Raw genomic sequence first — 23,082 nt, 5'->3', positions numbered from 1 at the left:
TCATGACGATGAATAGTCACTTTTGTTGTAAGTTCTCATCATATGTTTGCCCTCCTGCTCTTATTCTTCTCTTACTGCCTAACAGCAAAGGGTAATGTGTGGAATGTCAAAAGAGTTTGTTTACTCTTTTTTTGTTTGCCCTTTTTTTTAGAAACAGCTTAGTACTTTACTGACTAGTCTTGGTAAACAAGTGACTGTACAGGGTAAGAGAAGTAATTATAGGCCGGGCGCGGTGGCTCACGCCTGTAATCCCAGCACTTTGGGAGGCCGAGGCGGGTGGATCACGAGGTCAGGAGGTAGAGACCATCCTGGCTAACACAGTGAAACCCCGTCTCTACTAAAAATACAAAAAAATTAGCCAGGCGTGGTGGCGGGCACCTGTAGTACCAGCTACTCAGGAGGCTGAGGCAAGAGAATGGCATGAACCCGGGAGGCAGAGCTTGCAGTGAGCCGAGATCGCGCCACTGCACTCTAGCCTGGGTGACAAAGTGAGACTCCATCTAAAAAAAAAAAAAAATAGAGAAGTAATTATAGTTGTGCTTTTCATGAATGAGTGTACTAGTTGGTCCTTCTCTTTTAGAGAATCATTCCCCAAGTTTCTTCGGTTTTTAAAAAAATTTATCTAAGGGCTGGGCCTGGTGGCTCATGCCTGTAATCCCAGCACTTTGGGAGGTGGAGTTGGGCAGATCACTTGAGGCCAGGAGTTCGAGACCAGCCTGGCCAATGTGGCAAAACCTCGTCTTTACTAAAAATAGAAAAATTAGCTGGGCATGGTGGCACATGCCTGTAATCCCAGCTACTTGGGAGGTTGAGGCAGAAGGATCACTTGAACCCAGGAGGTGGAGGTTACAGTGAGCCAAGATAGTTGTCACTGCACTCTCGGTCTCAAAAAAAAATTTAAGTTATTCTAGAGAATATTCTCCGAGTTTAACGTGTTTATAAATACAGTATTTTTCCTATTGAGGTTTTTATATATATTGCTATTATTACACATTATTCTCTGTGTACACTTTAAAATTGCCATTTTATTAAAGACGTTTCTAATAATAGTTTTTCATATTCTTTTTATAGTACTTTGCCAGACCTTTATCAAAATGAGGCTGCTGTCTTCTTTCACTTGTAGTGACGAGTTTAGCTCATTGAGACTACATCACAACAGAGCTATTACTCACTTAATGAGGTCCGCTAAAGAGAGAGTTCGTCAGGTAAGCCCTAAAAACTGTACTTTGGGTGTGACAAAAATATACTTTAAGATAATTATATTTTAAAGCACTGTGAAATTCTGATTATAAAACAAGTTTTTAAAAGTATAAGCTCTAGGCCAGGCATGGTGGGGTGGCTCATGCCTTAATCCCAGCACTTTGGGAAACTGAGATGGATCATTTGAGGCCAGGAGTTCAAGGCTGCAGTGAGCCATGGTTGTGCCACTGCACTCCAGCCTGAGCAACAGAGTGAGAACCTGCCTGAAAAAAAAAAAAAAAAAAAAAAGAGAGGAGAGGCAAAGGAGAGGCCACAGATGGACTGGGATCTTGAGACAATTTCAATTTATTTTTGTTTTGTTTTGTTTCGTTTCGTTTTGAGACAGAGTCTCGCACTGTCATCTGGGCTGGAGTGCAGTGGCACAATCTTGGCTCATTGCAACCTCTGCCTCCCAGGTTTAAGGGATTCTCCTGCCTTAGCCTCCCAAGTAGCTGGGACTACAGGCACCTGCCACCACGCCCAACTAATTTTTTGTATTTTTAGTAGAGACAAGGTTTCTTCATGTTGGCCAGGCTGTTCTCGAACTCCTGACCTCGTGATGTGCCTGCCTTGGCCTCCCAAGTGCTGGGATTGCAGGCGTGAGCCACCGTGCCCTACCTAATTTATGGTTTTTACTTAGTAAGATGGGAGGTGGTACAGGATTTTGATTAGAGGAGTGACACAATCTGACTTACATTTTAGCGGGGTCACACTGGCTGCTGTGTTGCAAATGGACTGAGGGGGCATGGGCAGAAGCAGGGTGCCAGGTGCCACCATACACGCGAGAGAGGTGGGCAGACAGGATGGGTGGGGAGCTCCTGCATGGATTTTGAAGGTGACGTCAGTCTTGTCTGCTTGCTGGTCAATTCTCAGCTTTGAAATATTTTCAGTTGTAAACTCTTAAGGAATACTGAAAAAGCCAATGGTTTTTAAAATATTGTTTATGTATTTGGGGTTGTTAATGTGATATTGAATTTTGATAGATTCTTTATTCCATGCAAGTTTTCAAAATGCTTTTTAAAAACAATTTTTTAATTTTAGGATCCTTGTGAAGATATTTCTCATATCCAGAAAATCAGGTATGTGTGAAAAACTTTCTTGATTATGCAGACTATTGAAAAGAAATCAAAATTAAGAAAATACTGATTTGAGGTTAAAACATAATATCGTTAGTATTGTTTCTGAACATTAAAAACTTTGTTCTCAGCAATTAAGTACTGCTCTGGGACTTGCTTTGCTTCTTATTCCCTCCTGTTTGATCCTCTGCCTCCCACCACTGAGTGTGGATTCCATGGTCACACTGTTAATTCAGATTCCTGATACCCAGGCTCTGTTAGGGGGACCATTGAATTTTGGCTAGTTAAATACTAGTTTAAAATCTAACTGGTCTGACCTAAATATTCATCAGCTCATGAATAGATAAGCATGTGGTCTATCCCTGCAATAAAGTGTTATTCAGCTATTAAAAGGAATGAAGTACTGATTCATGCTACAATATGGATGAATCTTGAAAACATCCTAAGTAAAAACAGCCAGTCATAAAAGGCCACATATTGTGTGATTTCATTTCTATGAAATATCCAGAGTAGGTGAATCCATAGAGACGTAAATAGTGGTTTTCAGGGAGTGGGGTAAGGGAAGGATGGGGAGTGAAAGCTAATGGATATAGGGTTTATTTTGGGGGTGATGAAAATATTCTGAAATTAGGTAGCGGTGATGGTTGCACAACTTTATGTACTAGAAACCACTGAATTGTACATTTGAGAGAGGTGAATTTGACAGTATGTGAATTATATCTTGATAAAGCACTCTACATTAAAAAAAAAAAAATCTAATTGGTCTACATCATTAAGAAATTTAAGTAGCTGCATATGGTGGCACATACCCAGTCCCAGCTACTTGGGAGGCTGAGGCAAGAGGATTGCTTGAGCCAGGAGTCCTGGGCTGTAGTGCACTATGCCAGTCTGGTGTCCACATTAAGTCTGGCATCAGTATGGTGACCTTGATCTCCCAGGAGCAAGGGACCACCAGGTTGCCTAAGGAGGAGTGAACTAGCCCAGGTTGGAAACAGAGCAGGTCAGTACTCTGGTGCTGCTCAGTAGCAGGATCATACCTGTGAATAGCCACTGCAGTCTAGCCTGGGCAACATAGTAAGACCCTGTCTTAGAAGAAAAATAAAAAAGAAATTTCAGTAATTTTTTTTTTTGTTTTTGAGATGGAGTCTTGCTCTGTCACCCAGGCTGGAGTGCAGTGGCACAATCTTGGCTCACTGCAACCTCCGCCTCCTGGGTTCAAGCAATTCTTCTGCGTCAGCCTCCCAAGTAGCTGGGATTACAGGCACCTGCCACCACACCTGGCTAATTTTTGAATTATTGCTAGAGACGAGGTTTTACCATGTTGGCCAGGCTGGTCTTGAACTCCTGACCTCATGATCTGCCGTCCTCGGCCTCCCAAAGTGCTGGGATTATAGGCGTGAGCCACCACACCCAGCTGAAATTTCAGTAAATTTATTTCTGAGCTTAGCTAACCAACTGCTGGCTGTTAGCGATTCTTAGGATTTCTGCTGTACAACATTGGTAATAATTTCTACTTGGAATACCAGTTACTGGTAAAACACTTGATTTTGTTTTCTTCATAGGGATGAAAAATTTCATTTTAGCCCATCCTTTCCAAATCAGCACAGCTTAGTGATACATGAGGTTTGTGAGGTTAGTAATCCTGTGAGCATGAAGTATCCTAGAACGTTTTGATTCTCTCATGTTTTAATATTGATTGTTTATATTTAACTTTCAGATCAAGGGAAGTAGCCTTGGAAGCACAAACTTCACGTTACTTAAATGAATTTGAAGAACTTGCCATCTTAGGAAAAGGTGGATATGGAAGAGTATACAAGGTTGTCTTCCACATACTTGCTTTGACCTACTACCCTAAATAATTGTATTTTCAGATATTGTTTTCATTATTCTTTTATTTATTTATTTTTTTGAGATGGAGTCTCGCTCTGTCGCCAGGCTGGAGTGTGCGGCGCAATCTCAGCTCACTGCCACCTCTGACTCCCTGGTTCGAGTGATTCTTCTGCCTCAGCCTCCCAAGTAGCTGGGATTACAGGCATGTGCCACTACACCCAGCTAATTTTTGTATTTTTAGTAGAGACGGGGTTTCACCGTCTCTACTGGCCGGGATGGTCTTGATCTCCTGACCTTGTGATCCACCCACCTCGGCCTTCCAAAGTGCTGGCATTACAGGCCTAAGCCACCGTGCTCGGCCTGTTTTCGTTATTATTATATAAAGTACTCAAAGGAAAATTCCAAGAAATCATGTATATTTACTTTTCTTTAACATTTGTCATTTACAGGGAAGTGGTCAGGTTGTAATGTTTTTCTAACCGTGTTGATTGTTTACATGGATTTTGGAAACTTTGAATTTTTGACCTATAGTTAATTTTAATAAAAAATGTGTTACTAAAAAAAGTTGTGCTACTGTGTTTTGAGCTAACATACACCTTTTGCTAACATTCCCGTTCTTCAGCCTAGAGCTTCTTAGGAGCTAAACTCCCAACACTATCTGAAAAGCTCTTAGTCTGGCTGACTTCCCTGAACATAGTAAGGAGACATGTCTTTAGCTATATTTTACCTCTTTGGCTAGTTTGGATTGTCTAAGCTCAGATTGAAAGAACTTCTTTATTCAGTTAATGACACAATATACTTTGTCTTTTCTTCTACTTTTCAGGTCAGGAATAAATTAGATGGTCAGTATTATGCAATAAAAAAAATCCTGATTAAGGGTGCAACTAAAACAGTTTGCATGAAGGTATGATTTTTAAAAATTACTTATTTTGAATAATTGTGTATTTAGTTCTTTTTGAAAGAGTTATACATGTATATGTGTATATTTGGCAAAAGTAGGCGGTGTGGATTTCCAGTTTACTAGGAATGGGGTTACAGTAAAGTACCAAAATTAAATTATTATTATTATTATTATTTTTTTGAGATGGAGTTTCACTCTTTTGCCCAGGTTGGAGTAAAGTGGCATGATCTCGGCTCGCTGCAACCTCCGCCCCCCCGGGTTCAAGGATTCTCCTTCCTCCCAAGTAGCTGGGATTATAGGCGCCTGCCAACACGCCTGGCTAATTTATATATATATATAATGTTTAAAATATATTAATTTCTTAAAATAAATGATCGATATATAATATAGCTAGTTATGAAAAAACAGGAGCCCAGTTCCAGGTCAGTCTTCTCCCTGACATGCTGTGTGGTTCTGGACGAGTTGCCCAGTCCTCTGAGCCACTTCTGTCACCTGCCCTGAAATAGTAGTGACAGTAGTGATTTTACTTACCTTGGAGGACTGGGGTAGGAATCAAAAGAGAGAATGGTGATAAGTGTGCTATAAAAAGTATAAAGTGCCCTATAAATATGTTATTTAGTTGCTATAACAATTGCCATTTGTCTCTCAAAAATATTTCCATTATATTGACCGGGTGCAGTGGCTCACGCCTGTAATCCCAGCACTTGTGGAAGGCCGAGGCAGGCAGATCACTTGAGGCCAGGAGTGTGAGACCAGCCTGGCCAACATGGCACAACCCTGTCTCTGCTAAAAACACAAAAATTAGCTGGGTGTGGTAGTGCATGCTTGTAATCCCAGCTACTCGGGAGGCTGAGGCACGGGAATGACTTGAACCCAGCAGGCAGAGGTTGCAGTGAGCCAAGATGGCGCCACTTCACTCCAGCCTGGGCAACAGAGTAAGACTGTGTCTCAAAAAAAAAAAAAAAAAAATTTCCATTATTTTAACATAGTGTAGATGCCTTGTACAGAGGAGTTTTCATTACAGATGCTCCTCCATCTTATGCTGGGATTATGTCCTGATAAACCCATCATAAATTGAAAATATTGTAAATTGGAGATGCATTTTAATATGCATAACCTACTGAACATTATAGCTTACCCTGCCTGCCTTAAATGTGCTCTGAACACTTACATTACTCAATAGTTGGACAGGATCATCTAGCACAAAGCATATTTTATAATAAAATACCATATATCTCATGCACCGCATACTGCAAGCTGGGGAAAAGATCAAAATTCAAAGTATGTCAAAAATTGTGATGTCTTCATACCATTGTAAGTCAGGGGCCATCTGTATTTTGCTCTGGAACAAGAAGTATTGCATAAACATTTAACAAGTTATCAGCAAAAGGCAGATCTAATTCCATTTCTTTTCTAGGTCCTACGGGAAGTGAAGGTGCTGGCGGGTCTTCAGCACCCTAATATTGTTGGCTATCACACTGCGTGGATAGAACATGTTCACGTGATTCAGCCACGAGGTAAGCCGTTTTTGATGATATGGTATTTGAAGCGTTGGCAAACTTTAACCCGTGGACCAAATCTGGCCTGCTCTTGTTTTTGTACATACGACAAGCTGAGAATGGTTTTTACTTTTTTTTTTTTTTTTTTTTGAGATGGACTCTCACTCTGTCGCCCAGGCTGCTCCGCCTCCTGGGTTCACGCCATTCTCCTGCCTCAGCCTCCCGAGTAGCTAGGGCTACAGGTACCCGCCACCACGGCCGGCTAACTTTTTTTTTGGTATTTTTTAGTAGAGACAGGGTTTCACCGTGTTAGCCAGGATGGTCTCGCTCTCCTGACCTCGTGATCCGCCCACCTCGGCCTCCCAAAGTGCTGAGATTACAGGCGTGAGCCACCGCGCCCGGTTGGTTTTTACGTTTTTAAATAGTTAAACAAAATCAAAAAATTTTGTGAAAATTATGTGAAATTATTTTTTTCTTTTCTTTTTTTTGAGACAGAGTCTCGCTCTGTCACCCAGGCTGGAGTGTAGTGCCACGATCTTTGCTCACTGCAACCTCCGCCTCCTGGTCTTAAGTGATTCTTCTGCCTCAGCCTCTCGAGTAGCTGGGATTACAGGTGTGCGCAACCACGCCTGGCTAATTTTTGTATTTTTAGTACAGACGGGGTTTCACCATGTTGCCCAAGCTCATCTTGAACTCCTGACCTCAAGTGATCCACCTGCCTCAGCCTCCCAGAGTGCTGGGACTATAGGCATGAGCCTCTGTGCCTGGCCCAAAATTTAAATATCAATAAATGAAATTTATTAGAACACAGGCTCTTCATTTATATATTGTCTATGGCTGCTTTTTAAATTTAAATTTAGCTGGGGGTGGTGGCTCATGGCTGTAATCCCAACACTTTGGGAGGCCGAGGCAGGAGGATCAGAAGGTCAGGAGTTCCAGACCAGCCTGGACAATATGGTGAAACCCTATCTCTAATAAAAATACAAAAATGAGCTGGGCATGGTGGTGAGCATCTGTAGTCCCTGCTACTCAGGAGGCTGAGGCAGGAGAATAACTTGAACCCAGGAGGTGGAGGTTGCAGTGAGCCGAGATCGTGCCACTGCATTCCACCCTGGGCAACAGAGCGAGACTGTCTCAAAAAAAAAAAAATTAAATTAAATTTTGTTTTAAAAATAGAGATGAGGAATCTCACTGTATTGTGCATGCTGTTCTTAAACACCTGAGCTCAAGTGATCCTCGAGCCTCGGCCTCCCAAAGAGTTGGGATTACAGGCATGAGCCACTGGGCCTATGGCTGCTTTTATACCATAACAGAATTGTTCAGTTACAGCAGGGTCCCAGAGGGCCCTAAAACCTAAAATATTTACTGTCAAGTCCTCTGTGCTATTTGCCAACCCCTAGTATGGTTGCATGGCTTTGTTTTTATGGTTCCTAACACGTGCCATTTGAATAAACTTTTTGTATTTTGCCAGAAGGTCATGACATTTTTAGACTTGTAGTCTCATTTGATACTATTTGTATATTTTAACTCTGTCTTTGACTATAATTTGAAAAACTGGGCTGTTTGAAGATGATTGTTGTTTGTTTTTGTTCAGCAGACAGAGCTGCCATTGAGTTGCCATCTCTGGAAGTGCTCTCCGACCAGGAAGATGACAGGTATGTTCTTTTACATATTAGGACATTACCTCTTGTCACCTGCATTGGGCTTTTGTTCTTTTTTTTGGCGACAGAGTCTCGCTCTGTCACCCAGACTAGAGTGCAGTGGCACAATCTTGGGTCACTGCAACCTCCGCCTCCTGTGTTCCAGCGATTCTCCTGCCTCAGCCTCCCGAGTAGCAGGGACTATAGGCGCCTGCCACCACACCCAGCTAGTTTTTTGTATTTTTAGTAGAGACGGGGTTTCACCGTGTTAGCCAGGGTGATCTCCATCTCCTGACCTCGTGATGTGCCCACCTTGGCCTCCCAAAGTGCTGGGATTACAGGCGTGAGCCACCGCACCTGGCCTGCATTGGGCTATCTTTGTCTTTTGCTACAAGGAGCTCCGGAGGAGTGTTTTAGACTTTGCTTATTTTCATTACAAAATGTTAAATTATTTCTTCCTTTCAGATATTTCCTGTCGGTATTTTTTTTTTTTTTTTTTTGAGATGGAGTCTCACTCTGTCGCCCAGGTTGGAGTGCAGTGATGTGATCTCAGCTCTCTGCAACCTCTGCCTCCCAGGTTCAAGCGATCCTCCTGACTTAGCCTCCCTAGTAGCTGGGATTATAGGCCTGCACCACCATGCCTGGCTAATTTTTGTATTTTTAGTATTTTTTTATTTTGTATTTTTGTATTTTAGAGACGGGGTTTTGCCGTGTTGGCCAGGCTGGTCTCAAACTCCTGAGCTCAGGTGATCTGCCTGCCTTGGCCTCCCAAAGTGCTGGGATTACAGGTGTGAGCCACTGCACCTGGCCTATTTTTTATTATTTTTGTTGAGACAGGGTCTCACTCTTTTGTCCAGGCTGGAGTGCAGTGGTATGATCACAGCTCATTGCAGCCTCCAACTCCTGGACTCAGGCAATCCTCCCACCTTAGCTGCCTGAGTAGCTGGGACTACAAGCTTGTGCCACCATGTCTGGCTAATTTTTGTATTTTCTGTAGAGATGGGGTTTTGCCATGTTGCTCAGGCTAGTGTCGAACTCCTGGGCTCAAGCAATCCTCCCGCCTTGGTTTACCAAAGTGTTGGGATTATAGGCATGAGCCACTGTGCCAGACCTGTACATTGGCTTTTTTTATTTTTATTTTTTAGATGGAGTCTCTGTTGGCCAGGCTGGAGTGCAGTGGCGCAATCTTGGCTCACTGTAACCTCTGCCTCCCGGGTTCAAGCGATTCTCCTGCCTCAGCCTGCTAAGTAGCTAGGACTGTAGGCGCATGCCACCACGCCAAGCCAATTTTTGTATTTTTTAGTAGAGATGGCGTTTCACCATATTGGCCAGGCTGGTCTGGAACTTCTGACCTCGTGATCTGCCTGCCTTGGCCTCCCAAAGTGCTGGGATTACAGGCATGAGCCACTGCACACGGCCGACTTTTTTTTTTTCTTGGAGACGGAGTCTCACTCACTTTGTCGCCCAGGCTGGAGTACAGTGGCACGATCTCAGCTCACTATAACCTCCACCTCCTGGGTTCAAGTCATTTTCCTGCCTTATCCTCCCCAGTAGCTGCGATTACAGGTGTATGCCACCATACCCATCTAATTTTTGTATTTTTAGTTGAGATGGGGTTTTACCATGTTGGGTGGGCTGGTCTCCAACTCCTGACCTTAAGTGATCTGCCCACCACAGCCTCCCAAAGTGCTGGGATTACAGGCATGAGCCACTGCGCTTGGCCCATTGACTTTTATGTTTACTATTTTTTTTTTTCAGAGACCAATATGGTGTTAAAAATGATGAAAGTAGCAGCTCATCCATTATCTTTGCTGAGCCCACCCCAGAAAAAGAAAAATGCTTTGGAGAATCTGACACCGAAAATCAGAATAACAAATCGGTGAAGTACACCACCAATTTAGTCATAAGAGACTCTGGTGAACTTGAGTCGACCCTGGAGCTCCAGGAAAATGGCTTGGCTGGTTTGTCTACCAGTTCAATTGTGGAACAGCAGCTGCCACTCAGGCGTAATTCTCACCTAGAGGAGAGTTTCACATCCACCGAAGAATCTCCCGAAGAAAATGCCAACTTTTTGGGTCAGACAGAGGTAGATTACTTTCCCACACCCTCCTAATTTGGCCAGTAGTGATTGTATTGAGGTCTGTGCAGGTGTGTGGCCTTCTCTCACCCTCTCTCAGCTCCGGCTCTTCTGCCTTGCGTTCAGTCTCTTGTATTGGCCATGTTCCCCTTGCCATGTGGCCTTTGTGTTCGGTTCTCCCTTCTTCACTTAGTTAACTCCTCCACGTCCTTTTCTTGCCTCCCCCACCTGGCCATTTACAGCTCCAGATCATCTGGAGTGTGTACCCTAGAGTTGGCGGCCTCACTCACACTCTGTTTCTGTTGTACGTTAGCATCATGCTATAAAGATATATTTATGCAAAAAGATTTTGCAGCATGACTTTAGGTGAGTCCCAGTAGGATTACCAGCTCAGTATTCAGGATACTCTTTTTAATTTTAAAATTGATGTTATGTTAGTTGTAGTTTTCAGGAGGCTCTTGTTGAGGGTCATACTGATACAACCCTCCTTCCGTGGTCATGCTGCCACCATGCTTTCACCAGTATTTTAAGTAGTAATATTAAAAACATGAACATGAGGCCGGGTGTGGTGGCTTACGCCCGTAATCCCAGCAGTTTGGGAGGCTGAGGAGGGCAGATCACTTGAGATGAGGAGTTCGAGACCAGCCTGGCCAACATGGTGAAAGCTCGTCTCTACTAAAAATACAAAAATTAGCCAGGCGTGATGCTGTGCGCCTGTAATCCCAGCTACTCAGGAGGCTGAGGCAGGAGAATCGCTTGAACCCGGGAGGCAGAGGTTGCAGTGAGCCAAGATTGCGCCACTGTACTCTAGCCTGGGCAACTAGAGCGAGACTCTGTTTCAAAAAAAATAAAAAAATAAAACTAAAAACATGAAAATTAACAGGGTCTACACATAATCTGTCTTCTTAAGATTATAAAACTGTGTATACCATATACATAGACAGTGCAGAATTAATTCTTGTCACGAAATATGTGTTTCTGAGCCTGTGTTTTTTTTCTTGAGACAAAGTTTTGCTCTTGTCACCCAGGCTGGAGTACAGTGGCATGATCTTGGCTCACTGAAACCTCTGCCTCCTGGGTTCAAGTGATTCTCCTGCCTCAGCCTCCCAAGTAGCTGGGATTACAGGCGCCCACCACCACGCCCAGCTAATTTTTTTGTATTTTTAGTAGAGACAGGGCTTCACCATGTTGGCCAGGCTGGTATCGAAGTCCTGACCTCAGGTGATCCGCCTGCCTCGGCCTCCCAAAGTGCTGGGATTACAGGCATGAGCCACGGTATCCGACCAAGCCTGTGCTTTTTTTTTTTTTTTTCTTTTGGAGACGGAATCTCACTCTGTCACCCAGGCTGGAGTGCAATGGTGCAATCTCAGCTCACTGCAACCTCCGCCTGCCAGGTTCAAGCGATTCTCCTGCCTCAGCCTCCTGAGTAGTGGGATTACAGGCACGCACCACCATGCCTGGCTGATTTTTTTTGTATTTTTAGTAGAGACGTGGTTTCACCATGTTGTTCAGGCTGGTCTTGAACTCCTGACCTTGTGATCCACCTGCCTTGGCCTTCCAAGATGCTGGGATTACAAGTGTGAGCCATCACACCTGGCTGAGCCTGTGCTTTTTTATGAAACTTAGAACTTTGAACACTTTCGCCTGAATCTGGATGACTTGAGTTTGGGGGACTTTTAATCAGAATTGTTTCATTTCTCTGTATTTTATTTGGAAAATTTTCTTAGATGCCTAAATCAGATGGTATATACAGTGGGCTACAGTAAGCTTGGTGTTTGCTTACCTTTTTATTGAATAAGTTATTAGTTATGTACAACGTGAAGCCAGACAAAGTATATATACTTTGTAGAAATATATAGAGTAGTAGAATATCATACAGCCATTCTTTGATGCTTTCTCTTAGCTTTAAAAACTGTTTAGGTAGCGAGCAGACGAGTTTCAGGACCAGTTTCTCCGGGTCACAGTTGAGAGCTTCTGCCATTGGACCCCTGCCTGACTTCAGCCTGGCCCCCTTTCTGCTGGTATTACAACACCCTGTTTTAATTATCGCTCTCCTTATCTGTTGCTTTCATTAGACTTTGGGCTTCTTGGGTGGGCCTGTGTCCTCAGCACTTCTGTCTTGCAAAGGGAAGTCCACACAGGTTAAATGACTTCCCTAGAGGCTTACTCTTTTGGCCCAGAATAGGCAGATGAATATTTGTTGGCTAAATGAATAATGCGAGTGAATCGTGCAAAGATGGGAGCCATCACTGTGTCCTCTCCTAGGCACAGTACCACCTGATGCTGCACATCCAGATGCAGCTGTGTGAGCTCTCGCTGTGGGATTGGATAGCCGATAGAAACAAGCGGGGCCGGGAGTATGTGGATGAGTCTGCCTGTGAGTACCATCTGGGTCCGCTGGGCCGGGAAATAGACACAGTCACACCTTCCCCATCTCAAGTAGGAGTTTCCTCCAGATGCTTTGTTTTCATTTTTATTTGTTATTTATTTTATTTTATTTTTTTGAGACAGAGCTTTGCTCTGTTTGTTGCTCAGGCAGGAGTGCAGTCGTGCACCCACTGCTCACTATAGCCTTGGCCTCCCTGGCTCAAGCGATCCTCCCACCTCAGCCTCCTGAGTAGCTGGGACTACAGGTGCATGCCACTATGTCTGGCTGATTTTGAAAAACAAAATTTTGTAGAGACAAGGTCTCATTATCCTGCCCAGGCTGGTCTCCAACTCCTGATCTCAAGCAATCCTCCTGTCCCCTCCTCCCAAAGTGCTGAGATTATAGGCGTGAGCGTCTGCGCCTGGCCAGAATTTTTTATCAATTTTTGTGTTAGTCCTGTAAAACCTCTCCATCCTCTAAATGTATGTCATCATATTAATAGATGAATTAATTTACTTACTTTTTTTGGGCCATATGCTGTGTCATTTTTGGAAAGTGAGGTATTCCAGATGATTGAATCATACTCCTGGAGCTAACACATTTTATCTTTTTTCTTATTCCATTATTTGTAATAATATCTTTAATCCACTATGGGCTAGGATACCAGATTTATTAGCATTAAATCCCAGAATGTCAGGGGTTCAAGGGAACTTCAACTTTATCAAATCCAGTTGCCTGATACCCGAGAATTATTTAAAAAGTCATTAATACAGGGGAGGGCTCTGATTGAAGTTAGAGGTACTTTCTTTCCGGTTGACAAAGTCCATCAACTGTTGGGTGCTGGTTTGTGATGGTTTCTGTGAACGCTTCCTGCTTATTTCTAGGTTTTAGACCATTCTGCAGCATTGACTTTGTTGAAAATCTGATTGTTCTTAAGTGTCAGATGTTAATGTATTTAGAACGACATTAATATTTAGATGCCAATGTAATGAGTAAAAAAATTAGAGAAATAAAACTATTTTTTTTACTTCAAGGTCCTTATCTTATGGCCAATGTTGCAACAAAAATTTTTCAAGAATTAGTAGAAGGTGTGTTTTACATACATAACATGGGAATTGTGCACCGAGATCTGAAGGTAAGTGGGGGCGATGAAATCATTGAAAGCAGTGGGAGCTTTGTATCAGGGACGACTTGATGTTGGTTCATTAAACTAAATAAGATTACGTGTCCTAGTTCATTTGCTTAGGAGGTTATAATTACTGTCAGATAAGTCATTGTTAGATAGATCCAGAGTATGGAAACATTAGGTTGAATTTTTTTTTTTTTTTTGAGACAGCGTCTCACTCTGTCACCCATGCTGGAGCGCAGTAGCATGATTACAGCTTACTGCAGCCTCCAACTCCCAGGCTCAAGCGATCCTCCCACCTCAGCCTCCCTAGTAGCTGAGACTACAGGCATGTGCTACTATGCCCAGCTAATTTTTAAATTTTTTTTGTAGAGATGGAGTTTTGCTATGTTGCCCAGGTTGATCTTGAACTCCTGGGCTCAAGTGATCCTCCCATCTTGACCTCCCAAAGCGCTGGGGTTACAGGTGTGAGCCACTGCACTTGGTTGTAAGTTGAATTTTAAAGTAGTAATTTTGGGGCATTTGAAAATCCTCTGTGGAGTATGAGTACTTTTTTTCAGGTGCTCTGAGTATTGATATAATCAGGGGTGCTTAAATGTATTTAGTGCTGACAGAAATGCGCATATATATTATTGCAGACTTAGAGATAAACTATATTTCTATAATTATTCATCTTAAAGTTTAACAAAATCGGAAGTTTTTTTGTTTTTTTGCTGTTTTAAAAAAGTCTATAATGACTATTTGATTTTTATCCACAAAAGGCTATCAAGAAAGAGAGAAAATATATTTGTGTCTTTGGCTGAAGAGATTTAAATTAATTTGCTTACTTTTCAGCCCAAAGTTAAATCATGGAAAGGGCATGAAAAAAAAAACCTAGGAACAAAAATGTTAATAGGCAAATCACTTTATATTTTGGAACATGTTCAAGAACCAGTAGTTTGTACATTTGGGATGTCATAGGTGACAGGTGAAGCATTTTCTGGGACATGTCTAGCCAGAAAATGCAGTTTGAGTGGCTGAAAGTCCCTCTGCTGTGAAACTGGGAGGTCTTATTTCAAGAGGTATATGCCAAGTCATAACAGCAGTAGACAGAATTCCATATCGTCACTGGGAGGAATTGTTTCAAGTGCCGTTTGTATTTCTCACCATAAATATTCCTGATGTTTCTTTTGCAGATACCCTGTAGGGATAAAGGTTTTCGCGATTGCTTTATTAGGGTGTCCCTTAAGAAGTGGAATTCTGGTAGCATGATTCCTGCAGGTAGAATTCCTTGGTTATTGGTCATTCTCAGAGGATAAGTGTGATAAAGTAGCCTGGCCAGAAGTGCCGTATCTCTTACATTGAAACTGCGCTGAAGGTACATATAAATTGGAGATTCCCCGTTTCTTGTTAAAATGTTAACGTTTGCTTCAAATTCAAGCAGGAGATTGATGATTGCCTCTCTGCCTCCAAAGCATGCCTCGTGGATGGCTGTTTGGCCCTTGTAGTCCTGGGCGTTGACTTTGGCTCCGTGAGTGAGCAGCAGACGGATGCAGCTGACCCCCGCCCCGAGGAGTCGGCCTGCTTTGCTTGACGCAGTGCACACTGCAAGCTTCAGGGGCGTGTTCCCCGTGGAAGAGACAGCACAGTTGACGTTTGCTCCATAGGCAATGAGTGTTTCCATCATCTCCTTATTCAGCATGTTTGCGGCCATGTGAAGGGGTGTCATGCTGGCTTCATTAATAGCATTGACATCGGCACCATTTTGGGCCAAAATGGAGAGAACTGGATAGCAACCATATGCTATGGCCAGGTGGAGTGGTGAACGTTTGTTGCTGATTTCCCCTTGAGCGTTAACTTGAGCTCCGTGCGCACACAAGATGCGGAGACATGTGATGGTGCTATTCTGAATGTCTGTCAGGAGCCTGTGCGTTCTGTTGCCTGGTTTTGCCAACGTGGTGGAAGTGACCGGCCAGTGCAGTAGCATTAAGTTGAGTGTGGTGAGGCCTGTCGTGTCCCTAGAATGGGTATTGATTACACGTTACACTGAATTCACAGTGGGAATGGCTCTACGTGAACAGTTAATGTTTAAGAAGCCAGTATTTATTTAAAGTAAGACCCTTTAATTAACTTAAGGATGTGTTTGAAAATCGGTATTGCTGGGTAGTTTCTCAGGCTACCCCAGGGTTTTTCGGGGGATGTGGCGGGATGCGTCACTACATGATGGGGCCTAGCTTCATTTTTTATATATATATATATATATATATATATAAAAAATTCTTTTTTTGAAAAATTCTTTTCACTTTTATACAATGTTGTGAAGGAGGCCCAGCTTCTTGGAGCAGCCTATTTTACCTGTGCCACCCCCGCTAGGGCCGTGTCCCTTCAAGGCCTACCTTAGTGATTTCTGCAGCCTGGCACCTCACACAGTGCTGGACTGGGTTACTGGCTTTCTGTGGAATTGTGTGGACTTGAGTGTGATCTGTTATTGCCACAGAAGTGAGCCGTGAAGGCCCGAACTCCCGTTGACTCCTTTCTTAGAGGCTCTGTCTCTGCTCTCCTACCCAACATTTTTCTGCGTGAGTGTGTAGGGAGCAGAAGAAGTGACAGGGGTTGAATCTGAAGACCTGTGGTCATTCCGAAGTTCATTCCCTGCTCCAGGCCAGGTGGAATGAGCATTTTACAACTTGGCCCTTACCTCAGAAGCACTTCCAAAAATTCCTTTGTTTTGGCAGAGCAAAAGGAAGGTTTATTATGTAAATCTAACTGCTCTGCTGAAATTAGAAAATGATTTTAGTTCACATAGATTTGTTCAGCGTGAGGCCCTAGGCTATGGATATGGTGAAACAGCAGGTGGCCCCTACCTTTGTAGGGCTTACAGTCTAGCAGGGAAGATAGACGTGAAACAGTGAAACAGCTCAGTAAATAGTGCAAGCTGGCAGAGTTCTAGAGAGGTGCAGAAGCCTCACATAGTGCATGCAGTACACAGGGTAGGAAAGGGTCCCCTGAGGAGAATGGGGCGAGTCTGTGATGGTTGAGATGTGGAAGGGACTTCGAGAGGACTTGCAGAGCTGGGGTGGGGTGCTCAGGGAGAGGCTGGGAGCAAGACAGGTCAGGTGGGTTCTTCTGGAGCATGGTAAGGATTTGGGGCAAGAAGTTCTATTATTATTATTATTTTGAGATGGAGTCTCGCTCTGTCGCCCAGGCTGGAGTGTGGTGGCGTGATTTCGGCTCACTGCAACTGCCGCCTCACGGGTTCAAGCGATTCTCCTGCCTCAGCCTCCCGAGTAGCTGGGACTACAGGTGCCCGCCACCACGCCTGGCTAGTTTTTGTATTTTTAGTAGAGATGAGGTTTCACCAGGCTGGTCTCAAACTCCTGACCTCATGATCCACTCACCTCAGCCTCCCATGGTGCTGGGATTACAGGCGTGAGCCACCGCGCCCGGCCTATACTACTTAATTCTTTCATTCACTCAGTATTACTGGGCACTTGCTAAGTGTCAGGCATTGATTTGGTTGAGGTGCTGGAGATACAGTGGTGCACAAGGTCAACTTCTCTTTCATGCGGCTTACCTTCTAGGGGAGAGTAATAAACAAGAAAATCCATTGTCGGCTGGGCGCGGCGGCTCACGCCTGTAATCCCAGCACTTTGGGAGGCCGAGGCAGACAGATCACGAGGTCAGATCGAGACTATCCTGGCTAACACGGTGAAACCCCATCTCTACTAAAAACACAAAAAATTAGCCGGGCGTGGTGGCAGGCGCCTGTAGTCCCAGCTACTCGGGAGGCTGAGGCAGGAGAATGGCGTGAACCCAGGAGGTGCAGCTTGCAGTGAGCCAAGATCGCGCCACTGCACTCCAGCCTGGGCGACAGAGCGAGACTGTCTCAAAAAACAAAAACAAAAACAAAAGAAAATCCATTGTCTACCTATATTTTATTTTTCACACCTGACTTTGGTGGTTAAACTTATTGAAGGCCATGGCAAGGACTTTACTGCATTCCTCACAACACCACCATTGAGCACTTAATCCTCAGAATGTGCATTAATTTGGCAAAATCTTTATGATGTTGCATTTTTCTCAGTTTTTCAGAGTATCTCATCTACTCAGTAAAGACATTGGTTCATTCATAAGAACGAACAAGTCCAAACATAAGTGGAAAAAATGTATGAACTGAAAAAAATCTGTATCAGGTATATCCTCACTTAGAAATGATTGTCAGTGAAGCTGGGTGCTGTGGCTGAGGGCTGTAATTCCAGCACTTTGGAAGGCCGAGGCAGGTGGATCACTTGAGGCCAGGAGTTCAAGACCAGCCTGGCCAACATGGTGAAACCCTGTCTCTACTAAAAATACAAATGTTAGCTGGGCATGGTGACGCACACCTGTAATCCCAGCTACTCGGGAGGCTGAGGTGGGAGAAGCTCTTGAACCCAGGAAGTAGAGGTTGCAGTGAGGCAAGATTGTGCCATTGCACTCCAGCCTGGGCAACAGAGCGAGACCCCTGCCTCAAAACAAAAAAGAAAAAAAAAAACGATTTTCGTTGGAGTTAACTTACCTGACTTCTGGGTCAGCACCATGCCGTAACAGGCAGAGCAGACTCTGGGCCTTGTGGTACTTGGCAGCCAGATGGATGGGGATGATAGACTCTGTCGGCTTTGGAGGGAAAACAAAACACATTACAAGTGGCCCTGTGTAGTTAAAAATACTGTTTGTGTTAGCTTGCCATTTCAAAGGCAATATGTTTATTGAGTGTCTCATTGGCTCACTCTTTTTCTGGTATGTGCATTGAAAGTTTCCTTTTCTACTACCTGTTTCAAATGATCAAAATTCAGTGAATTCCATACTATAAAATCTGTGTTTTACAGAAATGCACATTTACTGAGGCAACAGAAATAACACTCAAAAGCTTTGGAAATTTTTGAAAGTTGATTCTTCAGAAGAGCCTGTGGTGTGATATTAATGGTACTTGCTATGAAGTCACTTAGTCCTTAAATTAACCCACAGGGTGATGGACAAGTAGGTGGTGTGTCGTTGCCAAAGTCGTATTATCAGCAGTAAAACCTGAATCTTCAGGGTTTTCAAATATAACGCAGCATATGTTCTGTCTGATTAGCAGAGCTGTTTGTGCCAGCTCTTAAAATACACACATGTAAGTAGTGGTTTTACACCGTGGTTGCAAGATAAGACAGTAGGGTACAAGAGAGGGTGATTTCCTTTTTGAATTTAATTGTAAAGGTAATAATCATTGTATAAAAATTTAGAAAATGAAAATGTATATATTAAAAAGGGAAAAACTATTTTTTGTTTGTTTGTTTGAGATGGAGTCTTGCTCTGTTGTCCAGGCTGGAGTGCAGTAGTACCATCTCGGCTCACTGCAACCTCTGCCTCCTGGGTTCAAGCAATTCTCCTGCCTCAGCCGTCCGAGTAGCTGAGATTACAGGCTCCTGCCACCATGGCCAGCTAATTTTTGTATTTTTAGTAGAGACGGGGTTTTGCCATGCTGGCCAGGCTGGTCTCGAACTCCTGACCTCAGGTGATCCACCCACCTCGGCCTTCCAAAGTGCTGGGATTACAGGCATGAGCTACTGCGTCTGGCCAAAAAAGGGAAAAACTAATTTGACCACATGGAGATCATCACCGTGGGTATGTTTGAGAGATGACATGAATGGTCTTCCGGCCACACAGGATCTGGTGTTTTCTCATGTTGGTTTGTGTGTGACATGTGTAGGGGAGGCTTTGCGGGCTTTAGGGAGCACTGCAGTGTGTGTGGAGTGAGCTGGAGTCATGTCTTGTAAGGGCTGTGAGCTTAGCGAGTTCACCAGCTTTAGATCATGCTCCTTTCTAAGCAGCCTGACTTTTTTCCAGAAGTGACTAAGCAGAAAAGAGGGTACCTGGGTCAGAAGTAATCTGTTGCTGGTGGAGTTGGGCAGAATGGTGATGGGCTGGTTGACAGGGTGATTTCTCAGGAGTACCTCGATCGTAGTGCAGTCTTCTCTCATGATCGCTTCATAGAGTTTCGAGTGAAGTGCTGCGGATGGGCCATCTTCCAGGGACTTGGCACTGTCAACCACCAGGTCTCTGCTTCCTTTCCTGGGTATGTTCCCCATGAGAAAAACTTAAGACTTCAGGGGAAAATGTTGTTATGGAATTGGTCAGTTTCAGTCTCTTTATGATGATTCTTTCAGTTCAGTTCTAGAACCGTTCTAGAATTTGTCGAGAATTGGATCTGTGAAGGCAATCCATCAAAGTTTGGAACCAAGCGTCCAGACTTTGTTCCTTGATCATAGAATGTCAAATGTCAGCAGTTTTTAGGGTTTTCTACTCTATCATAAAAACATATTCAAGCTATCATCTTACACCTTTATTTTTGATTTCTCTCCAGTTCAAGTGTAGCTGAAACAATGATCAAAGCTAAAACAGAGGAATTTATGCATTAAAATACAAAGTTAAAATTATTACTTTTAAAGTAAGAAAACTTTTAACCTAAGTTATTTTTTAGTTTTTATTATAATAGAATCTTCCCTCTCCCCATTATGGGTTCAGTTTTTCTCCGGCATAGGAATAGTTTGGGAGATGTTTTGGGTCTGTACTCTTTGCTTAAATAAAGCCATTTAGTGTGATCTGTTAGTTCCCAACCCTGGCTAATCATATGAGTTATCTGGGAGCTTTTAAAAAATATCCAAGTTGGCTTGGTGCGGTGGCTCGTGCCTGTAATCCCAGCACTTCGAGAGGCAGAACATGAGGTCAAGAGATCAAGACCATACTGGCGTTCACCATACTGGTGAAACCCCGTCTCTATTAAAAATACAAAAATTAGCTGGCTGTGGTGGTGTGCGCCTGTAGTCCCAGCTACTCGGGAGGTTGAGGCAGGAGAATTGCTTGAACCTCAGAGGTGGCAGTTACAGTGAGCCGAGATGGCGCCACTGCACTCCAGCCTGGCGACACAGCGAGACTCTGTCTTAAAAAAAAAAAAAATCAAAGTTTTTTCATAGTGTGAGAAACATGCTCACCCGTCCAAACCCAAAAAATGAACTTAGAGGCACAAAGAACAGTGAAAGTGAGACTTTTAATAGCAGTCTTGCAAGGTTGCGTGTCTGGTAGGCAGGTACACCCAGGGCAATTACAACAGGTAATTTATCTCCTAGCATGCAAGACCTACCTCGGTTCCTCACTGGTCAAGGACTACAGGGTTACGATCTTCCCGGACGTCGCCTAAGTTGCATTATCCCCTTAGAGGGTTACACCCTGGTCCCTTCCCTGCTTAAGTTTGGATTTCCCAATAACGAAACTTTCTTCCCTTTCATGGGCTGACTCCTCTACATCCTATTCGCTTATTGTGATCTTCCAGGTGGATGAGCCATGCGGTTTGTTACATTCGCAGGCCGGCTGCCGGTGCTTAGATTTATCATGCCTTGAAAAAGCCATTGAAAATGTTTTCTCACACATGGAAAATCACGTCTCTGGACTCGACAGGACAGTCGTTTCTTTTCTTTTCTTTTTTTTGAGACAGAGTCTCACTCTGTTTCCCAGGCTGGAGTGCAGTGGTGCGATCTCGTCTCACTGCAACCTCTGCCTCCCAGGCTCAAGCAATTCTGCCTCAGCCTCCCAAGTAGCTGGGATTACAGGCATGCACCACCACACCTGACTAATTTTGTATTTTTTAGAGATGGGTTTTCACCATGTTGGCCATGCTTGTCTCGAACTCCTGACCTCAGGTGATCTGCCTGCCTCAGCCTCCCAAAGTGATGGGATTACAGGTGTGAGCCACCGCGCCCGGCCAGATGTTGAGATTTTTAAAACTCCTGGATGATTCTGACCTGCAGGCAGATTTGGGAACTATTCCTCAAATATTTAACTTTTGAGGGGCTGCTTGCTCCTGAGTTCCAAACACTTAGAAACATTTACAAGTTTTTACTATTTGTTTTAAGAAAGCCAAGGAGTTGACTTGTTTTGTTTGTTGATAGCCAAGAAATATTTTTCTTCATGGGCCTGATCAGCAAGTAAAAATAGGAGACTTTGGTCTGGCCTGCACAGACATCCTACAGAAGAACACAGACTGGAACAACAGAAACGGGAAGAGTAAGTTTTTGGTTTTGTTTTGTTTTCTTTGCATAAGCAAAAGACATGGTTGCACATGTTAGTATTTAAAGAGAATCATAAAGATTTAATAGCAAAGATAAGATAAAGATAAAAAGCAACTGTTGTTCTCTTAGGAGCTACACTGCTTGCTCATAGTAAATGTTCTTTAATGTTGACAGTGCTAACTGCAATGTTTAATATGTGGCTTTTGAAATGATAGGAACACCAACACATACGTCCAGAGTGGGTACTTGTCTGTACGCTTCACCCGAACAGTTGGAAGGATCTGAGTATGATGCCAAGGTAGTATTTGTTGCTTTCTGCCCTTTCATTCAACTTATTCTGAAGTCTTAAATAACAGTACAGGGCCGGGTGCAGTGGCTCACGCCTGTAATCCCAGCACTTTGGGAGGCCGAGGTGGATGGATCACTGGAGGTCAGGAGTTCAAGACCAGCCTGGTCAACATGGTGAAACCTGGTCTCTACTCAAAATACAAAAATTATCTGGGTGTGATGGTGCATGCCTGTAATCCCAGCTACTCTGGAGGCTGAGGCATGAGAATCATTTGAATCCGGGAGGCAGAGGTTGCAGTGAGCTGAGGTTGTACCATTGCACTCCAGCCTGGATGACAAGAGCAAAACTCCGTCTCAAAAAAAGAAAAAAAAAAACAAAAACAAATAGTACAATGAAATGCAGAAGCTCTGTCATAGAGATGTTTTTGGAGATAACTGAGTACTGTAGATAATTAACTGGATCAAACTGTCCTAAGAAGAAACCTCACTCTTAGTAGAATCTATGTTGCCTACTTTACCATTTCAAAATCCTCAGATGTCACAGTTTTTGTGTTTGTTCATTTGTTGTTTTTGAGACAGGGTCTTGCTCTGTTGCCCAGGTTGGATTGCAGTGGTGTCATCATAACTCATGGCAGCCTCCACCTCCTGGGCTCAAGTGATCCTGCCACCTCAGCCTCCCATGTAACTGTAACTTCGGGAGTTGTGCTGCCACACCCAGCTAATTAAAAACAAATCATTTCTAGAGATGGGGTCTTGCTTTGTCTAGGTTGGTCTCAAACTCCTGGCCTCCAATGACTCTCCTCCCTTGGCCTCCCAAAGTGCTGGGAGTAAGGCATGAACCACTGCGCCTGGCCTAAATCGATTTTGAAATGAGCTTTCTCTTTAAAACATCACTGTTCACCTCAGGAAGCTAGAATTCATGGAAGCCTGTTTTCAGCCTTTCTTCTAATTGGTTTTTTTCAAGCTTCGGTAAAT

At 43.6% G+C, this 23,082-nt stretch overlaps 2 protein-coding genes across 7 annotated transcripts in view; one reads left to right on the top strand and one right to left on the bottom strand.

Moving 5' to 3' along the window:
• EIF2AK1 (eukaryotic translation initiation factor 2 alpha kinase 1) overlaps nt 1-23,082 on the top strand; it is a 35,895-nt gene that overhangs the window by 8,983 nt on the left and 3,830 nt on the right. For 3 of the 5 annotated variants that reach the window (XM_024250027.3, XM_063725633.1, XM_063725632.1), the window contains exons 3-13: nt 1,072-1,205; nt 2,281-2,318; nt 4,033-4,132; nt 4,969-5,049; nt 6,464-6,563; nt 8,140-8,200; nt 9,944-10,271; nt 12,528-12,639; nt 13,665-13,765; nt 21,700-21,814; nt 22,035-22,117. In XM_024250027.3, coding sequence (XP_024105795.2) covers nt 1,072-1,205; nt 2,281-2,318; nt 4,033-4,132; nt 4,969-5,049; nt 6,464-6,563; nt 8,140-8,200; nt 9,944-10,271; nt 12,528-12,639; nt 13,665-13,765; nt 21,700-21,814; nt 22,035-22,117 — 1,253 coding nt within the window. The remainder of the gene's footprint in view (nt 1-1,071; nt 1,206-2,280; nt 2,319-4,032; nt 4,133-4,968; nt 5,050-6,463; nt 6,564-8,139; nt 8,201-9,943; nt 10,272-12,527; nt 12,640-13,664; nt 13,766-21,699; nt 21,815-22,034; nt 22,118-23,082) is intronic. The other 2 variants (XM_024250028.3, XM_063725634.1) reach the window with 2 other exon arrangements.
• Nucleotides 12,525-19,981, bottom strand: ANKRD61 (ankyrin repeat domain 61). Of its 2 annotated transcripts, none has more exons than XM_054560156.2 (3): nt 19,708-19,981; nt 18,291-18,388; nt 12,525-15,753 (listed from the first exon to the last, which is right to left on the bottom strand). In XM_054560156.2, exons 1-3 carry the CDS (start codon nt 19,840-19,842, stop codon nt 14,811-14,813), a joined length of 1,176 nt encoding a protein of 391 aa, XP_054416131.1. In that variant the 5' UTR covers nt 19,843-19,981; the 3' UTR covers nt 12,525-14,810. The 2 variants fall into 2 exon arrangements, with proteins under 2 accessions (XP_054416131.1, XP_009240796.1); XM_009242521.4 differs by having other exon boundaries at nt 19,627-19,979.

Source organism: Pongo abelii, chromosome 6, assembly GCF_028885655.2.
Source record: "Pongo abelii isolate AG06213 chromosome 6, NHGRI_mPonAbe1-v2.0_pri, whole genome shotgun sequence".
Lineage (NCBI taxonomy): Eukaryota > Metazoa > Chordata > Mammalia > Primates > Hominidae > Pongo > Pongo abelii.
The sequence above is the reverse complement of the archived record's forward strand: the minus strand, read 5'-3'. Positions and strand labels throughout refer to the sequence as shown.